This window comes from Plecotus auritus (genome assembly GCF_963455305.1).
Source record: "Plecotus auritus genome assembly, chromosome: 7".
Lineage (NCBI taxonomy): Eukaryota > Metazoa > Chordata > Mammalia > Chiroptera > Vespertilionidae > Plecotus > Plecotus auritus.
The window spans coordinates 12206261-12227826 of NC_137774.1; the positions used below are offsets into that span (position 1 = coordinate 12206261).

The following is a 21566-nucleotide window of genomic DNA, read 5'->3' on the forward strand; positions in this document are numbered from 1 at the left end:
AAAAAGAATCAAGAATGACATTAAAGTTTTTGACGTGATCATTTGTTTAGAAAGTGTTCCTCTTTATTGATGTAGGGGAGATTTGGGTGGAGCAGATCTGTGGGAGAATGTCAGTCTTCTGTTTTGACCATGCTGAGTTTGACAGTTGAAGTTGAATAGGCAGTTGTATGTGAGTCCTCACTTACCAGAAGATGAAACTGAAACTGTTGGAAAGATGAGGTGATTTGTCTAAGATAACATAACTACATAGTTAAGTTTCCTTATAGGCTTGACCCCAGTAGCTAACATTTTTCTCTGTACTTCTTCATTCTGTTTCTTGCACTGTTTCTTTTTCATTGTACAGTGGAAAGAGTCCAGACTCAGAGTCATCAATTAAACTTTAAATTCTTAGCTTTATCATGATTTAGTTGTAATTGTTTCACTTCTGATTCTCAGTTAATGGCTGAGATAATGGAATGGAAGCTTGCCTTATCTATATCTTACAGATTTTGTGCTAATAAATGTGAAGACCCTTTGAAAGTAAAAGTACCACATAAATTCAGGGGATTTGTTCTTGTATTGTTTGCGTTAAGTAAACATAGTTGTAGAAGCAGGTGGATTTATTGACGTTGTTGATGGTTGCAGGTGAGAGCACAGAGCCGGGATAAGCAGATAGAAGAAAGGATGCTGTCCCACAGGCAAGATGACAACAACAGGCATGCAACCAGGCATCAGGTATGGGCCTTGTTAAAGCTCTGGCCATTCCCAGTTTGAGAGCCAAGTTTTGGATATCCTCTGCCCATGACTGTCTTTAGGTATTCCATGCCTCTTGTTTCCTATGGTATTATGTCTAAATAACTGGTCTTCAGTCAAACTCAGAATCACATTTGTTTTTCAAATAGTAAATTTTCATGAAACCAACACGTCTACATCATAAATGAAGGAAGCATGCAATTTATAATAATAACAACAACAGATAATCCTGGTTATTTGAAAGATTATTCCTGCTGCTCTATTTCCTCATTTTGCATCTACTTTTTAACCGATTGTAATTTACCTTCAAACGCTTCTACTCTGCTAGAATGTTTCCAAGACCAACAGTGACTTTTCCTCAGCATTTGACATTTGTTGCTGATGTTGTTTTTTCTTCTAATTCTCTCTTTCCTTGAATCCCAAGATGCTGCTTTACCCTAATCCTTCTGCTTTTCTGAACATTCATACCCACTGATTACACTTAATTCCTTGTTTCTTCCTGAATGCCTTTGGTCTTTACTCTTGCTGGTTTTCTGCCCAAACTCTATATTCCTATACCAAGAAGAAATTGTATTTACCCTTCAAGGCCTTGTACAACTCTCAGCTATTGTAGAAATTCTCCCCAAAACTTCTACCATTAATGCATTTCTTCTTCATGCATTCCCACTGTAGTGTTCTCAGAATGTTGTTTGGCCTTGTCACATATTGTATATACATAGCTCATCGTGTGATAATTGTTTTTGAGGTTAGGTTATAGGTGGATAGCAGAGGAAGCATGGCGATGAGGGAGAAGAAGTTTGGCGTTGGAGCCAAACAGATCTGGATTTGAATACTGTGATTCTTTTACTCTAGCAGTGTGGTCTTGGACAGGTCAGCTAACTTCCCTAAACTTCATTTTCTTGTTAATAAAAAGGAGTGACTAATACCTACCTGGCAGGGTAGTCAGCTAAATCATACATCTAACGTACCTATCCTCAGTGCTTGGGGGATAAGCACTCTATAAATGGTAGCTGCATTTCTCTTTGTAGTCTATCTTTGGTTCTATTCTTACTCAGTTTTAAATTTTTATGTCAGTACTTAGAAAGCAGTAAGCTGTCAATAAACGCTTATTGAATTGAAATGATCTTTATTTTATTCCTTTTGCTTTGGTGGAGACTTCCATCCTTCATTTATGTTCTGTTTGGGTTAATATCAAAATAAGTACATTCCTGAACTCATATTAACTGACAGGGCACTCGATTTGGAATTTTAAAATTGCCAATGCTTTAACATGGTGGTTGTAACACATCTGACATTCCTGCGCCACCCCCCATTTTGTTGTCACTTTCATTTTGAAACTAATTACACCATGAGTTTTCTACCTAGCTTGCCACTTTTCTCCTTTTTTCCTATTAGGCACCATCAGACAGGCAGCTGCGATATAAGGAAAAGGTTGCTGAACTCAGGAAGAAAAGAAATTCTGGGCTGAGCAAAGAACAGAAGGAGAAATATTTGGTGAGAAAAAGTTAACTAATTAGCATGAACTTCTTTTGGTTTCTAAGCTTCTGTTTTTCAGATTTGTGGTTTGGTATTCTCTATAAGTAGGACTGTTCTCTGGCGGTTAAGAGTTTACTGTAACCCCCCAAAACTGGCTGTTATGAGTGGAAACCGGAGGTCTTTCAAAAACAAAATACTGTTAGAATTTAGATGAAAAAAAGTCAGTCCTCTAGTTGTTTGTAAACTTTACTTTAGCTTTAAAGGGTTAAATTTACCCTTTCAAATGCCATGATAATGGAGATGTCTGTTTTAGGGAAAATACTCAAGATAAGCTATAGTCAGTCCACTTACTTTAATGGAAAAATAAAATTCCTACATAATAAAAGGTATTAATTCGGTGATATAATCTATAAATCTTTTTGTAGTATTTTAACTATTTTTTCTAGTTTTAAAAGTAATGTACATTTGTAATAGAAAATATAGAACAATTAAGAAAAGTATACAGAAATAAACATTAATCCTACTACCTAAAAAATATCCAGAGTTAGCATTTTGGGATGTAGCCTAGCTTTTTACATAATGCCTTATTTATAAAATTTGGTTATTACTATGAGTACAGCTTTGAATTCTGTTTTTATTTTAATATCTTGAACTAATTTCCTCATTTTTGTTAAAAATTCTTCAAGAAACTTTTGTACACACTGGCTGGGTAGCTTAGTTAGTTAGAGGTCAGTTGTCCGGATATACATCAAGGTTGCAGGTTTGATCTCCTGTCAGGGCACATACAAGAATCAACTAATGAATGTATAAATAAGTGGAACAACAAATTGATGTGTCTGTCTCTCGCTCCCTTCCTCTCTCCAAAATCAGTCAATCAATAAAAAAATTTAAAAACATTTTGCGTAACTTTATTTTTTAAGTAAAGATTTACTTTATTATAAACCTATTAACAAATGCTTAACTATTGAAAATACCAAAAAAAAAAAAAGAGAAGAAAATTTACAATAAAAATTACCCTCCAAAATATAAATCACTGTTAATAGCTTGGCATGTGATCGCTCAGTCTTTCTTTGATGGGTTTTTTAAAAAATATATATTTTATTGATTTTTAAGAGAGAGGGATAGAGAGTTAGAAACATTGATGAGAGAGAGACATTGATCAGCTGCCTCCTGCCCGCCCCCTACTGGGGATGTGCCCGCAACCAAGGTACATGCCCTTGACCGGAATCGAACCCGGGACCCTTCAGTCCGCAGGCCGACGCTCTATCCACTGAGCCAAACCGGCCAGGGTGGGTTCTTGTTTTTTAAATTATTTCATGGAGGTGGAATGTTTGCTTAATTAGTCCTTAGAGATTATTAAAAGTATGGTTTGTGATTACTTAGGCAGTCAGCATGGCTTCACTAAGACAAAAATATGCCAAACTGTATTTACTTTTTTGGTGGTCATCACTGTCTTTAAAATGACCTATGAATAAATGGAGATGGGCGAATGTGAGATGAGTTGTGGGTTGTGGGGTGAATTGTAGCTAAACATCACTCTCGACTGTGTGGGCTTTGTAGAGGAAGGACCCTGCAAGGTTGTATTCCTCTCTTTGTATTGTTCAATGTTTTTATCTACAAATTGGGTAGAGGTGTAATGGTATGGTAATACATAATGCCGTTTACTGAGTGTTTGTGCTAGGCATTGTGGTTATGTTGCTCCCATAATCTGTAGCAAAGATGGATGGTATTTCACCTGTTTTATAGATGGGAAACGGGTTTAGAGAGCTAATTCGCCAAGAATCATACAGGTAGAAAGAGTGTCTGCAGTAAAAGTTCCTGAAATTTATCTTACAAACATCTGCTTTCTAGTTGTTTAGACCCAACATTCCTGGCGAAAATGCTGGATAGGATTTTTGGTTATTTGGACCCAACATTCCTGGTGAAAATGCTAGATAGGATTTTTTTAAGTTAAAAAAAAAAGTTCATGAAATTAGAATAATACTTAGATGTAGTCCAAATTAAAAAAGATATACATCAGGTGGGCCCAGGTTAACCTTAAGAAAGTTTACTAGGCATACAGGTACTGTTGAATGGTTTCTTCATGTGCTTATAATGTGTAAAATCTGTGATGTTGTTCTTGGGATGAGCCATTCACTCCTCCTAACTGCCATTATCTTCTATTCTCTGGGTGGGAGGGAGGTGGAGTCTAGGATGGAGTGGGAAGGGCTAGAATCAAAGGTTTAAAAGGGAAGTTTCTCTTGTAGGATTTCTTTCCAGTGAAAGGATACTTGTAGTGAACGCCATGGTAAGGTTTGATACTTGTTTAAAACTGAATTATTTTAATGTTTCTAATTTTCTGACTGTTTCCTCTTGTTCTTGCTTAGTATTTAGTAAAATATTTTTCAAAGGGGCCAGCTTGTTCTTCATACATACTTCAGTGCCTTTGGCGGACGTATAATAATGGCGAAGAAGTTCAAGGGAAAGAATTTACAGAACACTGTTTCATACAACTGCCCCTTCCTACCTGCAAATTTACCTTTCAATCTAAAATCTCAGACTCTAAGGCTTTGAGATTTGTTTTGTTTTTTGTTTTGTATTGTTTCTAAATGAGGGAGTTTCCACCAGGGTTTCTTCCAGATCTCAGGATTCTCAGGATATCTTTGCTTTTGGGTTTGTTATATTTATTTATACTGTGGTGCACATTTTCAGAGGGACAGAGGGGGAGGCATAGCATTTTTATCCATGAGGTGCTCATTTAGAGATAGAGAAGAATGAAACTCCCTTTTGGAGAGGTTGTAGGAGCATTTCCTTTTCCAGATTCACCAGGGTGAGTATGGTGTCTTCTGGCATTAATTAACCTACCTGATAAATAGTATGTCTGCCAAAGCCATGGTGCTTAGTGTAATGCCTGGCATATAGTAGGCATTAGGAAAAATAGCTTGGCTTCGATTGAAGTGAAATAGATGATGTTCTTAGAGGCAGAGAGTATCACACTCTGGTTATTTTCCTAGGAACACAGGCAGACCTACGGGAACACTCGGGAACCTCTCTTGGAAAACCTGACGAGCGAGTATGACTTAGATCTTTTCCGAAGAGCACAAGCCCGGGCTTCAGAGGACTTGGTGAGTATCATTGAGGACCGTTTGTGAGGAGCAGTTCGCCCAAGAAAAATGATTAATAGTTTGATGGGAATTAATGTACCTTGCTGCTTGAATCCCTTCCCCCTCCCCCCAGCTATCCTTATTTGAGACTGTCTCCCTTCCCATTCATATTTAAAATTAATTACCCCTCCTCCCTTTACCTCATTTCCTGACAGGACCTGTTTGGTGGAGGTGGTTAGCTGGATAAAACAATAGGTAGCCCCTTGCCTCTAGTAATTTGCAATTCTGAGAACCTGTAGACTGGGAGATACCCCCTGTTGTTCTCTTAAACCGGTACGCCCCCTTTCAGGGGTGCCTCAGCCCTTCAGTACTACTATAAAAGAATAAAAAGAATATTGAAGAGGAATAATGGAAAAGGCTGTTGTCAGACATTTTAGAGTTAATCTTTGACAAATCCAAGTTTTACATATTAAGCTGGTTTTCTGTTCTGATTTTTATTAAAGTTAACATTTAGTTTCGGTACTGTTGGCAGAATTTTCAGTAAGTTTGCTTTATGAAAATTGTGATTGATTAATGGATTGAGGGGATCTCTGTAAAGTAAATCTCTTCTTCTCTCTTTTTTGTTAAAATTTTCTTGACTACATTTAAAAATCCACCCTAACCGGTTTGGCTCAGTGGATAGAGCGTCGGCCTGCGGATTCAAGGGTCCCAGGTTCGATTTCGGTCGAGGGCATGTACCTTGGTTGCGGGCACATACCCAGTGGGGAGTGTGCAGGAGGCAGCTGATCGATGTTTCTCTCTCATCGATGTTTCTAGCTCTCTATCCCTCTCTCTTCCTCTCCGTAAAAAAATCAGTAAAATATATTTAAAAAAAAAAAATCCTCTGACACACTGTTGAAAGTTTGGTAGGCGGCAGGGCTTGCTAGCTGCTCCTGGCTGGGCTGGGCGGCTTTGCTGGTTTTCGCTGGGTGTACTCCGGCACCAGGGCATTTCCTAGGCTAGCCTTTCTCAATGCTCTATCGGATTATGCTTTAAAACTCTATAGCCACTGAGTGGAGATAGAGATCCAAGCATATTTTCTGCTTCCTGGACTTCAGATTTCAGAGTTAAAGCACTGTCCATGTTTCAAAAATATTTTTTAAAGGACCTAGGTTGAGAGGGTGGGTATAATGTCATGTAGATGTACATAGGGCTGGAAATATGTAAAGCACATCCTAGATAATTTTTTCTGTTTTAGAATGTTTTATAAAAGGTGGGGAGTTTATATTAATGGTAAATTGCCTTTTAGAATTCAGTTTGGTTCAGACTGGTACGAACACAATTTTACCAGAGACTTGTTCTCATGTTCAAGAGAGGAGACCCTAAGTGTGTAAGTAGCAGAGAAAAGCTGTTTTTTACCGGGACCTATACTAAGCCTTCCTTACTATCTGTGGCCATGTAGCCAGCCCTCTTCAGTTAGTTTCTCATGAGTTTAGAAGCCAAATGTGTCTTTTTTTTCATAGCTTAGCATGATGGCATGCACATAAGTTTACAAAAACAAAGATGATTACAGTTGACATGGGTTTGAACTTTGCAGGTCCACTTAAACGTGAATGTTTTTCAATAAATACTACAAATGTATTTTCTTTTCCTTCTGATTTTCTTAACATTTTCTTTGCTATAGCTTACATTATTGTAAGACTACAGTATATAACACACTAAAAACGTGTTTATCGACTGTATGTTATTGATAAGACTTCTGGTCAATACTATATACTATTAGTATTTATGTTTTGGCGGAGTCAAAAGTTAAACGCCATTTTCAACTGCATGGGGCGGGGTGTTGGTGACCCTAACCTTCCATATTGTTCAAAGACGAACTATAATTCTAAACCTCCTTTGACTTCTGATTTCTTCTTTATAACAGGAGAAGTTAAGGCTGCAAGGCCAAATCACAGAGGGGAGCAACATGATTAAAACAATAGCTTTCGGTCGCTATGAGCTTGATACTTGGTACCATTCTCCCTATCCTGAAGAATATGCACGACTGGGACGGCTCTATATGTGTGAATTCTGTTTAAAGTACATGAAGAGCCAAACGATACTCCGCCGACACATGGTAAGTTGCCTGGGTTTCATGATCATGTTGGCAATAAGCAATAGGATCTCTAAATTTTGACATCTGTCTTAATGGACAATTACCTAAGCATCTCTCAGTGGTCCACAGTAATGGGATGAAGGCATAGGAAATCAAAAGCCACATTTAGGGTGGTGATACACAGCCTGTGGCTTGGCTGGTGCTGGGTGACACTTAAAGCAGCCAATGGCCTTTACCCACACCCTATCATACACATCTCCCTGTCTTTTTTTTCTTGCTGCTCGCTCTTTTCCATTGTTCCTTTGCATATGGATGACCTCTGCCCTTAGTTTTTAAGTGTTCCAAATTAGGTAAAAATAGACTTCATTAACAGAATGGGTCCCCTTTGGTGCCTTCTGAAGTTGAGTGCTTTTTTTGGTTTCTGAACATCCTTCTTTTAGGAATAAAGACTTGAATCTGATTTTATTGTTGACAAATATGCTGATTAGCTATTTTGCAGCTTTAAGCCACCTTTCTTTCCCTAGTTGTGGAATTAAAGTCTTAAAGGGACTTTCTGCCATGGAGTAGGAATGAGGAAATGGTAAGGGACAGAGATGACTCTTTCGGACAGAGAAACCTTTCTTTTATCTTGTTTCTATAATCATAACATAATTTGGCTCTAGGCCTTTTAGGGTGTCTCTCCTTCCCCTTCCATCTTTATTTCCCAAGGTTTCCATATGGTGAACCTCCATAATCCAGGCTTCCCATGGTTTCTGTTCTTACATTCTTCTCCTCAGTTTGGTGATACTTTCTTTGTGTGTGTTTCCAACTCTAAAACACACAATCTATAACATTGTGGCCCAAAACCACTCCTATGAATGAAGCCCTTCAGATTCTGGCATGCTTGACTTGGAGTGAGACTAGGGTACTGGAGGGGAGGTGATGGGCAAAGACTGGTGGGGAGGGGACACTAGGGCACAGGGGATGATGGTATCAGAAGGACTCGGCTCCATGATTGTAGACCATGGAGATAAACTAAATATGGTTCTGCTATGTGAAAGTAAGACTGATATTTTTATTGATGTGAACTGCTTACCATTTTTGCCATTTTTTCTTTTTGTTTCTGGTTATTTAGTGGCACTAACCAATAAAACAGCCAAAGGGGGCAAGAACTAGTAATAGGTGGAGAAAACAGGGTCTGAATAAATCTGAAGGTCAAGTAAACATTCTGAATTTTTGAGGATCTCTACTGTATTATATGAATTACAAAAACCAAATTTTAGGAAATAAAAACCTACTTTAAGCCATACTTCTAATTCCTATTGCTTCAGGCATAATCATTGAATTGGACCCAGTTTGGCTTCTGTTTCTAAACCAATAATTGTGTTAGTTTGTCTGTTTTGGGGAAAAGCCACATGAGTAAAGGGGTGGTGGTGATAGGGAGAAACTATAGATGGAACTTTCTCAAAGCATTTCCAGTTAATATTTGGATTTGCATGTGACAAATTAGGTCATGATTCTTTTTTCTTTTTTTAATATATTTTTATTGATTTCAGGGAGGAAGGGAGAGGGAGAGATGGAAACATCAATGATGAGAGAGAATCACTGACTGGCTGCCTCCTGCATGCCCCCCACTGGGGATCGAGCCCGCAACTCAGGCATGTGCCCTTGACCGGAATCGAACCTGGGACCTTTCAGCCCACAGGCCGACGCTCTATCCACGGAGCCAAACCAGTTAGGGCGGGTCATGATTCTTAAGTTTACCAAAAGTCATAATAAAACATAATGGAAAATGTTCTGGATATGTACATATGCTTTCTAAACATATTTACATCAAACCTTTCAAGAATTCACCTATTTACAGCAGTGATTTTCAACTGGTGTGCTGCAAGAACTTTTTAAAACATACAATAATTGACTATTTAGTCAGAGGCACTGTCATCTTTCCCCTTAGATTGTCAAATACAAAAAAGACAGGCAACACAATAGCCGTCTGTGCAGTGTGAATGCCCTGTCTTGAACCATAGATACATAGGTCATATAATAGAGCTGCATCTTATTGGTCGGGTTGCATAATAAGTTTGCATCTGATTAGTTGATTCTTTTTTAAGAATAGTTTATTGATTTTTAGGGGGCGGGAGAGAGAGATAAATGTGAAGAGTGTAACATTGATCAGCTGCCTCCTGAACACCCCCAACGAGAGACTGAGCCCACAACCTGAGCATATGAGCAACCTCGGCATGTGACTTGACCAGAATTGAATGGGCAACCTTTTTGGTGCATGGGACAGCGCCCAACCAACTGAGCCACACCAGCCAGGGCTGATTGGTTAATTCTTGGTACCAGAAATTCTTATAAACAAGTGTAGGCCTGATTTTTTAAAAAAGTAACCTTGGAACAAAAAGAATAGGTAATTACTATTATTTTTTTTTTTGTAAATCAATCAAAACTATACCTCTTTTTTTGTCAGATTGGTAAAAAATATACTTTTTGGTGTGCTGCAGAATTTTAGTAATTTATGTGTGCATGAGATGAAAAAGGTTGAAAATTGCTCATTTACAGCAATGACTGACTGGCTGCTTTAAATCTATTAACGATTGAGAGTAAGGAAAGGGGTACCTTGTGCCCCCTTGTGGCCAAGTGCCCTACCGGAGCTGCTGGGGGCCACCCTCCACCCTAGCCTGTCCCAGCTTCCTGCTGCTCAACCAGGCTGCCTTGCTTTTTCCCCCACTTTTTTTTTTTTTTTTTTTTTGCACAGAAGGATTTGCTTCTATTTTCTTACGTAACAAAGGGAACACTTGGGGGCAACCAGAGAAGTTATTGGTAAAGGTGAGAGTAAAGTACTTCTATCTTAACAACTCTAAGCTGCTTGAAATAAGCTGCTTAAGGATTTCCTGTTGTTGGGAGGCATTCTCTAATAAGCAAGGCTATTTTTATTTATCTGGCTTTCATGCAGTAGATGGTTTTAATCTCATGGATTGAAACAATGCCAGAATATAATCCAGAAAACTTAATCCAAACTGCTAGAAAATACCATAAATATATTACAGAGATTTAGAAGCTTTAAATTGTTATACTGAAAAATCGTTTTGCTGCATGTTCTCAAGTGTGTTCAACTCTCTGTCACCTCAGCGACTAAAGTTGTAGTTCTTTTTCACTTCTAAGCAGCAATCTTGCTGGGAAGGCTTGTTAGCCTGATGTCAGTTCCTTCTCTTGCAGGCTAAGTGTGTATGGAAACACCCACCTGGTGATGAGATATATCGCAAAGGCTCAATATCCGTGTTTGAAGTGGATGGCAAGAAAAACAAGGTAAGAAGTGGTGACCTAAGAAAGTGGGGTGGTTGTACATTGACAGGTTTCAGAAGGAATTTGTTTTGTGTCCATCTCACCTTGTAAAGAAGATAGAACTCTCCTGTTGGCCAAAACACACACTTTCTGCTTCATTAACTATAATGGTCTGATCTTTCATTTTAGGCCTTTATCTGATAAGTTCAGGAGTCACTGGCCCACACATGAACTCTGTTTTTCTGCTTCCAGATCTATTGCCAAAACCTGTGCCTGTTGGCCAAGCTTTTTCTGGACCACAAAACATTATATTATGATGTGGAGCCCTTCCTGTTCTATGTTATGACAGAAGCGGACAACACTGGCTGTCACCTGATTGGATATTTTTCCAAGGTGAGCAGGATCTGGAGATTAAGCAGCTAATGGTTGGAGCAGGGTAAATGATGTTGGCACATGGGAACGCAAATCACTGACGGGAAAAGGTCATATTCTGGATAATGATGACAGCCCTTCCCTTTTTTAAAAAAGGAAAATCCATATGAAAGATTGTTTAATGAAAATGTGCCGTTCTTTATTAAAAGCTTCTGGTTTATTCATTTCTGGACTTGTGGGTTGGAGATGCCTATTAATTACTAGCCAGAGCCCTGCCTACTAACCCACAAGCCCACAACTTGTAGTCAAGCCAGCTCTCCTGGCTTTGCCCTCTTCTATGTTATTAGCTCCAAACCAGGAGTATATTTCTTTAGCCATATTTTTTGGGGAAAAAAAACAAAACACAAAAAAATAGGGTTCTCCCCATGATAATGCCACAGTGCCTTAAAAGACTCAAAGCCAGAATGTGTTTATAACTTTTTAAGATAACAAATTTATTAAAAATATAATTCCCATACCGTACAATTCACTCATTTAAAGTGTACAGTGATTTTTAGTGTAGTCACCGAGTTGTGCAATTTTCATTACCTCAGTAAGGAAGCCTGTACCCATAAGCATCACTCTCCATGTCCACTCAACCCCTCCTAGCCCTTCTGTCTCTGTTCTAGACATTTTGCATAAATGGAATCCTACAATATATGATTGGATTGTTTTTGACCTCCTTCCGGAATGGGGACTTCCTGTTTGGATCTCTCCCTTCACCAGTAGGCAGTCAGCCCCCTTTTGAAAAATTGCTTTTGGAGGGAGCTGCTCTAGCCTGACTCTGCAGTCTAATCTTTTTGGCCCTGCTCTTTGACTATAAAGAGCCCAGAGTCAGCCCCCTTAAGATGAGCCTGGAGGTCTCCGAGCTGGGGAAACCCTGGGATTAATGGCTTTCGCCATCCTAAAGAGTGTAACAGCTGTGAGCCGGACAGCCACTCCCAGGACTGGTTAGCCAGATACTTTGCAAGCAGCCTTATTTTGTATCTGTGGGACTGCTGACATCTTCAGTTTTAAACCCGTATGACCTGCTCATCTGTTTGTTCTTGATTTTAGGAGAAGAATTCATTCCTCAACTACAATGTATCCTGTATCCTTACTATGCCTCAGTACATGAGGCAGGGCTATGGCAAGATGCTTATTGATTTCAGTAAGTGAAACTGCTAAGCTCTGCATGGCAGGGAACATGTGAATACTGTCTTTTTGTCCTGTGGCCTCTACAATTCCTGGCTTGTAGCCTGTGTATACTGGTATTAAGTGAATGAGCAGGTCGGCGAAACCTGAATATCATCAGTTGGCCTGGTACACATTGAATACAGGACCCTGAGCTTGGTAGCTGATAGTAGGAGATATAGAGGAGAATAAAGTAAGGTTGTTAGGATGATCCCAGCTTGAGATTTATGAACAGACCATATATGCATAAGACATCAAATCTGTTGGTGAGTGTTGGGGATTTCAGTTTTGTAAGGGCTTTTCTAGAGGCAGCCTGTATACCTGATAGAGGCTTTGGGCCTCATTAATTGTGGCTTCTGTATTTGGGAATTTGCCTACTAACTAGAACTTTATTTGTAATCCCAAAATCAATACTCTTGGCAGCGTATTGGCAGCAATACTTTTGCTGTCATTTGTGGATATGTGTGTAGCAGCAAAAAAGTCACCATGCATTTCCACCTGAGGTCAGACAAGGTGCCTTGTTTCAGCTCTCAGTATAATCAAATGTTCTTTCTACGGTCTATTAGTGTCACTTTTTCATGTTTTTGTTGCTGATTTTAAATGGCGCCTAACGTAGTACTGAAATACTGTCTAGAAAGCCTTTGATGTACATTACAGAGAAATATGTATTGCACTTCATTCGGCATAGGTTATTGTCCTGTAAATTCAAAGTTACTGTATCAACAATATAAAACTGAAGTGTTGTTAAACAGAAATACATAAAAAGGTTACATATTGATTGGTTGACGAAAATGTGACTAGAGGCTTGCAGGAACCTAATTCTATTTTCCTAGGAGCAATGATTCAGTATTTTATAATTTAGTGTTTGCTGGGACTTTTTAGAACAAAAGTACAGTGAATAACGAGAATCAATTTTATCTTATTGCCATTCACTGTCATTCCACATACTTTAATCAAAATTAGAATTCTAAGCGGGGGGGAAATTACGTATCTTTAATGGCAGCTGCGGTGGTAGGCCAGGATAAGCGGGAGCTACTCGGTGCCCACCCTTACTGGGACTCCTCCCCACCGCCTGCCACTTCGGGCACTGCAACATCCCCTGAGGGGTCCCGGGTTGTGAGAGGGTGCAGGCAGGCCAGGCTGAGGGACCCCACTGGTACATGAATCTTGGTTTACCTATATTCTCACCCTCAGTTATTTTAATATTGCTAAAAGATAAGGTCTCTTACATATAAAAACACCCAAAAAAGTTCTTAATATTATAAATTACAGTATTCAAAATACCCTTATATTGTGATTTTTGTTCTTTAGGGGAAAAATCTTATTGTTATTCAGATCCAGGTAGATTTGATATATTAGAATTGATAGATGTGGCTTGTAAAACATTTTTAATCTGAAAGTTCCATCTCTTTTTTTTCTTTGCTATTTAGTTGTTGCAGAAAGCAGGTTCATTTTCCAGTATTTCCCAGACTGAATTTTGCTGACTGTATCCCCATAGTGTTAAATGGTAAATGTTTAGATAGAGGCTTCTTGAGATTAGGGTCCCCCCCAACTACTTCATAGGTAGTACTGAGATAATCTATTTTTTTAAAGCAACTTTACTGAGGTGTTATTTACATACCATACATTCATCCATTTTAAATGTATAATTCAGTGATTTTTTTTTTTTTACTACATTTAGAGTTGTGCGATAATCTTCACAATCCAGGTTTAGATTTTCATCTTCCCCTCCAAAAAGTCTCATATTAGCAATGATTAATTTCCCATTTCCCCATCTCATCAGTACTAGCATCTACTAATCCACTTTTTTAAATCCTTACCCAAGGATATGTTTTTGTTTTTTTTGTTTTGTTTTGTTTTAATGTGATTTAGAGAAAGAGGGAGCAAGTGAGGGAGAGAGAGAGAAACATCGATTGGTTGCCTCCTGTACATGTCCCAACCAGAGGTCAAACCTGCAACCTAGGTATGTGACCTGACTGGGAATCGAACCTGCAATCTTTGCTATATGGGATGACGCTCCAACCAACTGAACTGCCAGCCAGGGCTAATCTTTTTTTTTAAATACTTTAAATTTTTTTTCCATTACAGTAGACATAGTAGGTTCAGGTGTACAGCATAGTTACTAGACATTTATATAACTATGAAATGATTATCTCAGTAAGTCTAGTACCCATGTGACACCATACAAAGTTATTACAGTGTTACGGACTAATCTTTTTGTCTCCGTGAATTTTCCCATTCTGGACATTTCATGTAAATGGAAGCATATAGTATGTGCTCTTGTCTGTGTGGCTTCTTTCATGTAGTATCATTTTTTCGAGATTCATCCATGTTGTAGCATGTATTAGTACTTTGTTGCAAAGACTTTTTATAGCATTGAAAGAGAAAGCATGAATGACTGATGAGAAACTTTCTTCTTTAGCTCTTCATCTTTAGAGGTTTCTCACTGAAAATCTTTTTAAGATAATTGGATTACATTAGGGGAAGGCAATATCAGGACTAGAAAAATTCATCAGGGCTTTTACCAGTTTATTGAAGGATATGATAGGCATATATACCAGTATAAACCTCCAAGTGAAAGATGCACAGGGCAAGGTATGAGGAAAGAGTGTAGAGCTTTCATGTCCTCTTCAGGTATAGTTCCGATAATCTATTAAAGTTCAAAATTTGAAAAATAAAAGCTATATAATGAAATGGCTTCCCATCCCAATTCTTATGTATCCTGTTCCCAACTCACATCTACAGATAACAATTGCTATTAAAGTTTCTATTAGCCTTTCAGAATTTTTCAATGTCTATTATAGTAAATGCAAATACACATTCTTCCCCTTTTGCTTATACAAAGGCGGCATACTCTACAACAGCTATATAGCATTCCATTGAATGAATGAAATGGACTGAATCTAATTGATACTGCAGAGTACTTCCATACAACTTCTTCCATATTGGCATATTGTTCTTTTCTATTAGGATGAGATACGGTGTTGCTTAAAAAAAGCCTGTGTTTGTTCCCTGGCAGGTTATTTGCTTTCCAAAGTGGAAGAAAAAGTTGGCTCCCCAGAACGTCCCCTCTCAGATCTGGGGCTCATAAGCTATCGCAGTTACTGGAAAGAAGTGCTTCTTCGTTACCTGCATAATTTCCAAGGCAAAGAGATTTCTATCAAAGGTTGGTTTTTTACTCTAGAATGGTTGTTACCCAAGACGTTAACTCCACTGAATATTTTAACTTTTCCACTTGGCCCTATTCATGCTTTGTAACCTGCAAAGATAACGCTCCATTCTGTGTTTTATCTGGACCTAACAGAAGGCCCACTGAATATGGGTCTTTGAACTTGATTTCTGTAGGGGCCAAGAGTGGTTTCTTGCTGTAATGTCTATCTTTTGTAGTTATTTGGACTGGTCAAATGAATGCTTCATAAACTTTTTCTGAGCAGGTTGGGTTGAGTATCAAATGCTCCAACCATCTGGAAGCCATTTGCACATCCTGTAAGGGGGAGGGCTTTCAGAGGGGGCTTGATTAGGGAGTCTGCATTTGGCAAGGTTCTTAGTAGATCTTCTGTTTCAGAAATTAGCCAGGAGACAGCTGTGAATCCTGTGGACATTGTCAGCACTCTGCAAGCCCTTCAGATGCTCAAATATTGGAAAGGAAAGCACCTAGTTTTAAAGAGACAGGTAAGTTTTTATCACCTGCTTGCTCATCAATGAATGTTCCTGGAAGCCTAAAGAGCAAAGTGGGGCCTTAATCACCCTAAGGGAAGGTAACGTCCCTTCTTAAAGGAGTTTGACTATGTGAACCTTTTTATATGGACTCATTTCTTTAGTGGGCAGTGATGCCTCCATTGGCTTATCCTACCTTATCCTATCAGAAGCTTTTGGTAAGCTCCTGTCTCATTTGGATGGCACTAGTTAAGCAGCTGTATATTGTACACTTCTATCATTCAATAATTTTCTTAGATTGGAGAAAACTACTCATCTGTAGAGGGGAATGAATATTAACTCCAGGGCTTGTGAAAGTGGTTTTAAATTCCTTCCAGAAAGCCATCTCAAATCCATTTTTAATTTTTTAAAAATATATTTTTATTGATTTCAGAGAGGAAGGGAGAGGGAGAGAAAGATAGAAACATCAATGATGAGAGAGAATCATTGATTGGCTGCCTCCTGCTTGTCCCCCATTGAGGATCGAGCCTGCATCTTGGCATGTGCCCTGACAGGAAACGGAACTGTGACCTCCTGGTTCATAGGTTGATGCTTATCCACTGAGCCACATAGTCTGGGCCAGTGGTCGGCAAACCGCGGCTAATGAGTTTGCCGACCACTGGTCTGGGCCATTTAAAATATTTTTAGTTGACTCATATTTATAAATATATCATTAGGGAAGATGAATAATGATTTTCAGCTATTACTAAGGCTGTAGTAGGAAGAAATGGATTCGGTAGTAAAGCCTTTTGTAAGTTAAAGATAATTTTTTACACCTTAGTATATTATTAAACCTTTGGTGATTCCTTTGTTGACAATCATGTTGGAATTCATATATAATGCCATTTTAGTTTAATGTGTGTAATTTTTCCCATTTTTCTCCTCTAGGACTTGATTGATGAGTGGATAGCCAAAGAGGCCAAGAGATCCAATTCCAATAAAACCATGGATCCCAGCTGTTTAAAATGGACCCCTCCCAAGGGCACTTAAAGTGACCTGTTACTCTGAGCCAGCGAACCCCAGCAGTAGGAATCCGTACCCTAGGGATCTGTCTGTCATTTCTGTTGCTCTTGTGATTGGCAAGTACAGTATCCTTTGGGAAGGCCATCCCCCTCAGGACTGTCCTGGCTCCGACCTTCATGTACACTGCAGACGCTGGTTCTGAGGAACTGTTGTTTCGGCCTCAGTGAGGTTGCCCGGATGGGATCTATATTAGACTTGAGTGCAGGTCCCTCATAGCACTGACCCAAGGTGTTCTGTTTGGTACTGTACCTGTCCAGTCACCGGTTCTTTCCTCATGTTCTCAAGCCCCATGAGGTTGTGTTGTGTCTTCTAAACTTGTAATAGTGCTTCTTGCCGCCTGGTCGCCAGACCTCCAAATATAGTTGCCACTGCCGGGACCTTTCCAATTATTCCTTACATATGTTTTTTGGACGGGCAGGGAAGAGGTAACACTTCTGAGTATGTGTGCTGGGAGGGGTCCATTCCTTTTGGATTTCATCTCACTTTAAATATTTTCCTCCATTTTTATGGAAAGACTTGTTTTGATCAGTATCAGGCTGACCAGAGCCAAATACTTTGAAGCTTCACCCAGGGATTAATCTTGAGAACAGCATATCATCTATCTGAATGAGATGGAGAGAGGGAAGAGGTGATTCTCTGCTGAGTTCACCTGTGGGCAGTGGGCCATGTCTTGGTGGAAGGGAATGAATGCTTTTTGCCTCACCAGAAAGTGCCCAGTAGTAAATGTTTTCTTCCCTCTTGACTCCATGACCTTTTTATGTTTGCCGGTGCCAAAATAATTTCCAGTTCTCCCTTTTATGCTGCATGTTAACTGGTTCATTAACTGCAAAACCATTTTCACCAGTACCAGTCTGATACAGTACACACCTTTAAGTTGCACTGATTTTTGTCTGAACATCCTCGGAGAAGTGGAAACTAATTGAAAAGTATCTCCACCCATGACTCAACCAGGCAGAATGGCCACCCCGTCAAGGTTTGCTTCTCTTTTCAACAGTGCCTCACTCTCCCTCTAGGCTAAAGTGCTTATGCTCATCCAAGAACTCCTCCATTTCCTTTTTGGGATTTGCCACCATTCCCCTCTTCTCTGATCTCCTATCTTTGGTGGTATTTAAGTGAAGGAAGAAATGCTCCCTCTAATTTCTCTCTAGCCCATTATAACCTGCTATTTTGGGGCAACTTTTGATGTATGACATGTCACCCTTCCCAACTTGATCGCCTATAACACTGCTGTCTTCACCACAATCCCGACTCTGGTCATTTGTGCCTTTCTCTTGTCATCTCTGTACACTACTTAATATTCACTGTGGGTTGGGGGGAGCTAATTTTAAGCATGTTCAGTGGCAGCTCCCTGCCAGTTTCAGTGTCACTGTTAAAATTTATCCAAAAGCAACTTCACTGGGGGTTTTCTTAAAGGGTAAAGTCCTTTTATTGAAGCTAACCCTTCCCCACATGTGGTAGAATGTGCTGTTCTATATCTACTCAATAAAGCATGTTCTCTGCTTAAGTCTGTTTCACCCAGGGGCTCTTATTACGAAGATGGTGCAGTTCACCTGCTACTAATAGGAAATGCACTTGGGATCTGTTTTCTCTAATGGTAAACTATCGGGAGATGTGGTTTGTGGCTGTGGGATACCTTTTTTCTCTGTGATGCAGCCTATCTGCAGAGGGTATGCTTACTCTGAACTTGTCCAGGTGGTGGAATAAATTCTCTGCCTTCCTTCGGTTCCAACTGATAGGTATGTGTAGCCAGGACTAGTCAGTATTATTCATTTTTTCATTAAGTTCATTTTCCTCTGATTTCAAGGGCAAATGAATCAGTAGGAAGTTGGGATAGATGGGCTACAATTAATTGATGCTTGTGGGAAGGTGGGAATAGGTGTGTCCCTTCTCATCTCCAGGCTCATTAGCCAATAGTGAGCTGTGTCACCTCTCATCATTGACTCTCTCGGGTTGCCCGATTCCTAAAAGTAGCTCTATTTTCCTGCAGCGTTTACCTAGTGCAGGGGAAGGGAGGTTGGGCACTTACCTCTATGATGGAAAGGAGGAGGGTGGGATTTGTATTTGCTGGGGTGGTTTTGCTCACCATGGCCAGTAGTGGTGAGAACCCATCCCTGCGGGCAGCTAAGGATCCTCCTTTGCAAAGTTAAGAGTCCTGTGTGTCACTTATGAGGGGTGGGAGGTGGCAGGAAGAGAAGCTTTAATAAAATGACGCTTAATATTTTTCTTAGTATGATGTGTGCCCAAATCTCACTGTTCTAGATATTTGCATCAAAGGGAAATTATGCTTTCACATTTTGAGACAATTGAAGTCGGTAATATTGACCAGGGGAATGGAATGGTGAGAGGTCAAGGCACTTGAAGCTTTGTGCACAGTCCGGGTCCCCAACCTCTACTGATTGCCACCCCCCTTTCTTTACATAAGGATACAGTAAGTTCTCACTTAACACCAATAGGTTCTGCGCCTTTAAGTGAAATTATGTTAACAAAACCAGTTGTATCATAGCTAATTGATATAAACAAAGTTCAGTTCCTGCCGCATCTCGTCAACTTACAGCAAAATGACATTGAACGAAATGGTGTTATTCAAGGACCTACTGTAAAAGGAAGATTTCTCTGGTTTAAATCACAGGTATAGGAACAGTGTTAAACTTTCTTGTCACCTTTCAGTAAAACTGTCTGTCCCCTCTGACCCCCTTTTTTATCTGCCTGAAAGGATCTCAGCTGCTTGGGCTCCTTCATGAGAAGAGCAAGTCTGCGTTATTCCTGGATCCGGCTCCTGACTACTCATCCTCTCCTAGTTAGATTTCCTTGCTTTAGCCACAGGCTCCCATGCTTCTAGTGGCTTCCACTGCAGGAGAAATAATGGAACTGGTGAAAACTTTTGGACAAAGGGTTTTAGTTGATTCTATTAGCAGCAGGTGGGGGCCAGAGACCTAACCCAGGAAGTAAAAGCTGTGCCCATTCTGGCTCTGCTGCTAATTTAGGAATAAACTGTTTAGTAAGCATCGTCCCTTTACTTACGTGGCTTCCTTCAGTCCTCACACATCATCACTGCAGGTGCATATTCTGTCCCTTTACCACATGAGAAAATTTGCGGCTCAGGTCTCGCTGCTGAGATGCAGGATCGGAATGAGAGCCCTGCTTCTCAGATTCCAAGTTCCATACTTGACAGTGCTGTCTGGTGGCCTCTGTCCCTGGCTTCCCATTTCTCACCAGGGAATAATGAGTCATTTAATTTTTAACATGGTGTACCCTTGATAAAGCAAGATGATGCTTTGACTTGTCCTCAGCTTTGGTTTATCCCTTTAGTTCTGGGCAGGCCCTAGCTGGGGTTAGGAATGTCCTCGAATGAAGTTCAAGGTCAAGATTGGAACTACATATGAAAAGCCAGTATAGGGAAATAGACTACAGTTTGCTTACAGTACACATTCCTTCTGGAATATGAAACAAGTGAGGTGGCTTTGGATCTAAGTGACTTTCAGGGTGGTCCTACACGTGCCTGCCAAATGACATTAAAGAGACTTTGTTTATGAGAGGTGCTAAGATCAAGCGCCTCAGCTCAGCAGTGATCATTGCTTTTGAAAATACAGGTATTGAGTCTTCTTTAAAATTCACATAGTGAGACTGCACACATTTATGTATAGCTGAAAAATTGAGCCCTTGAAGTCCATTCCTGGACAGGGGTTAGGAAATAAGTTACCCTGGTTTGAGAAAGCAGGGATCTGGCTTCCTGCCTGCCTTCACAAACAGAAAGGCATAGCTAGTTCTTGGTGTGTGCAGGCTCAGATGACCCACTCAGTGAGGGGAAATGACAACGAGGGAGAGGCCTGGCTGCCTTTCAGATGCACATATGTAGAAAACTCTGTACCGGGGTTTTGCTTGTTAATGAAAATAAATGTGATGTGTGCTAGGAGTTCTAGAATTTTAGAAACTATTTTAGCTATGCATTGGGATCATGCAATGACAGTTGGATCTCCACTGGTTTTACCTCGGCACTTTTTGATACAAATTTGTGTGACATCCTCTTTCAGACTGCTTCCTAGTGTTGGGGGCAGTATCACTGCCTACTTCCTTTGTGGCATCTTCAACAAATACCAATAAATGTTACTAAGGAAGAAACAAAGGACTGTCCAGTGATGAATAGTGTCCCTGGTGCTGAATTATCAGTTGCGTCTTGTGCAATACTTATAGATGCAGGTCATGCCACCACTGCTTCGGGGCTTGGGGTTTGTTTATTTGTGCCCAAGAGTGGAGAAAATAACCTGTGCCATTGCACAACTTTGGCTCCATTGCCCTCAGATGATCTGTGTGAGATATAAACACCTTCGTTCTTGACAAATCATGTTCATTCCAAGAAATTCGTCTTAACTGGGTATTTGTTTCTGGGAAGAGCTCACTTTATATTTACTCTGTTCCGATGTTATTAGAAACCTGTACTCATCTCACAAAAGAGGTGCAGTACATCACCTCCAGAGATGGCCAGTTTGTCCCATCTCATGTGTGGGCTGGACTTCTGACTAATTAAATGTGGCAGAATAGCCCTAGCCAGTTTGGCTCAGTGGATACAACATCAGCCTGTGAACTGAAGGGTCCTGGGTCCGATTCCAGTCAAGGGTTGCAGGCTCCTGGCG

The 21566-nt window shown here is 39.9% G+C and overlaps 1 protein-coding gene across 3 annotated transcripts in view; it reads left to right on the forward strand.

The window, feature by feature from the left end:
- KAT7 (lysine acetyltransferase 7) overlaps positions 1–21048 on the forward strand; it is a 37019-nt gene extending 15971 nt beyond the window's left edge. The window contains exons 6-15 of one of the 3 annotated variants that reach the window (XM_080680574.1): positions 625–714; positions 2128–2226; positions 5202–5312; positions 7198–7389; positions 10567–10656; positions 10885–11025; positions 12100–12193; positions 15236–15382; positions 15782–15888; positions 16801–19161. In XM_080680574.1, the coding sequence (XP_080536700.1) occupies positions 625–714; positions 2128–2226; positions 5202–5312; positions 7198–7389; positions 10567–10656; positions 10885–11025; positions 12100–12193; positions 15236–15382; positions 15782–15888; positions 16801–16902 (1173 nt within the window). In that variant the 3' untranslated portion in view covers positions 16903–19161. Of the gene's footprint in view, positions 1–624; positions 715–2127; positions 2227–5201; positions 5313–7197; positions 7390–10566; positions 10657–10884; positions 11026–12099; positions 12194–15235; positions 15383–15781; positions 15889–16800 lie in introns of all 3 variants that reach the window. The other 2 variants (XM_080680575.1, XM_080680576.1) reach the window with 2 other exon arrangements.
- The last annotated feature ends 518 nt before the right edge of the window (positions 21049–21566 follow it).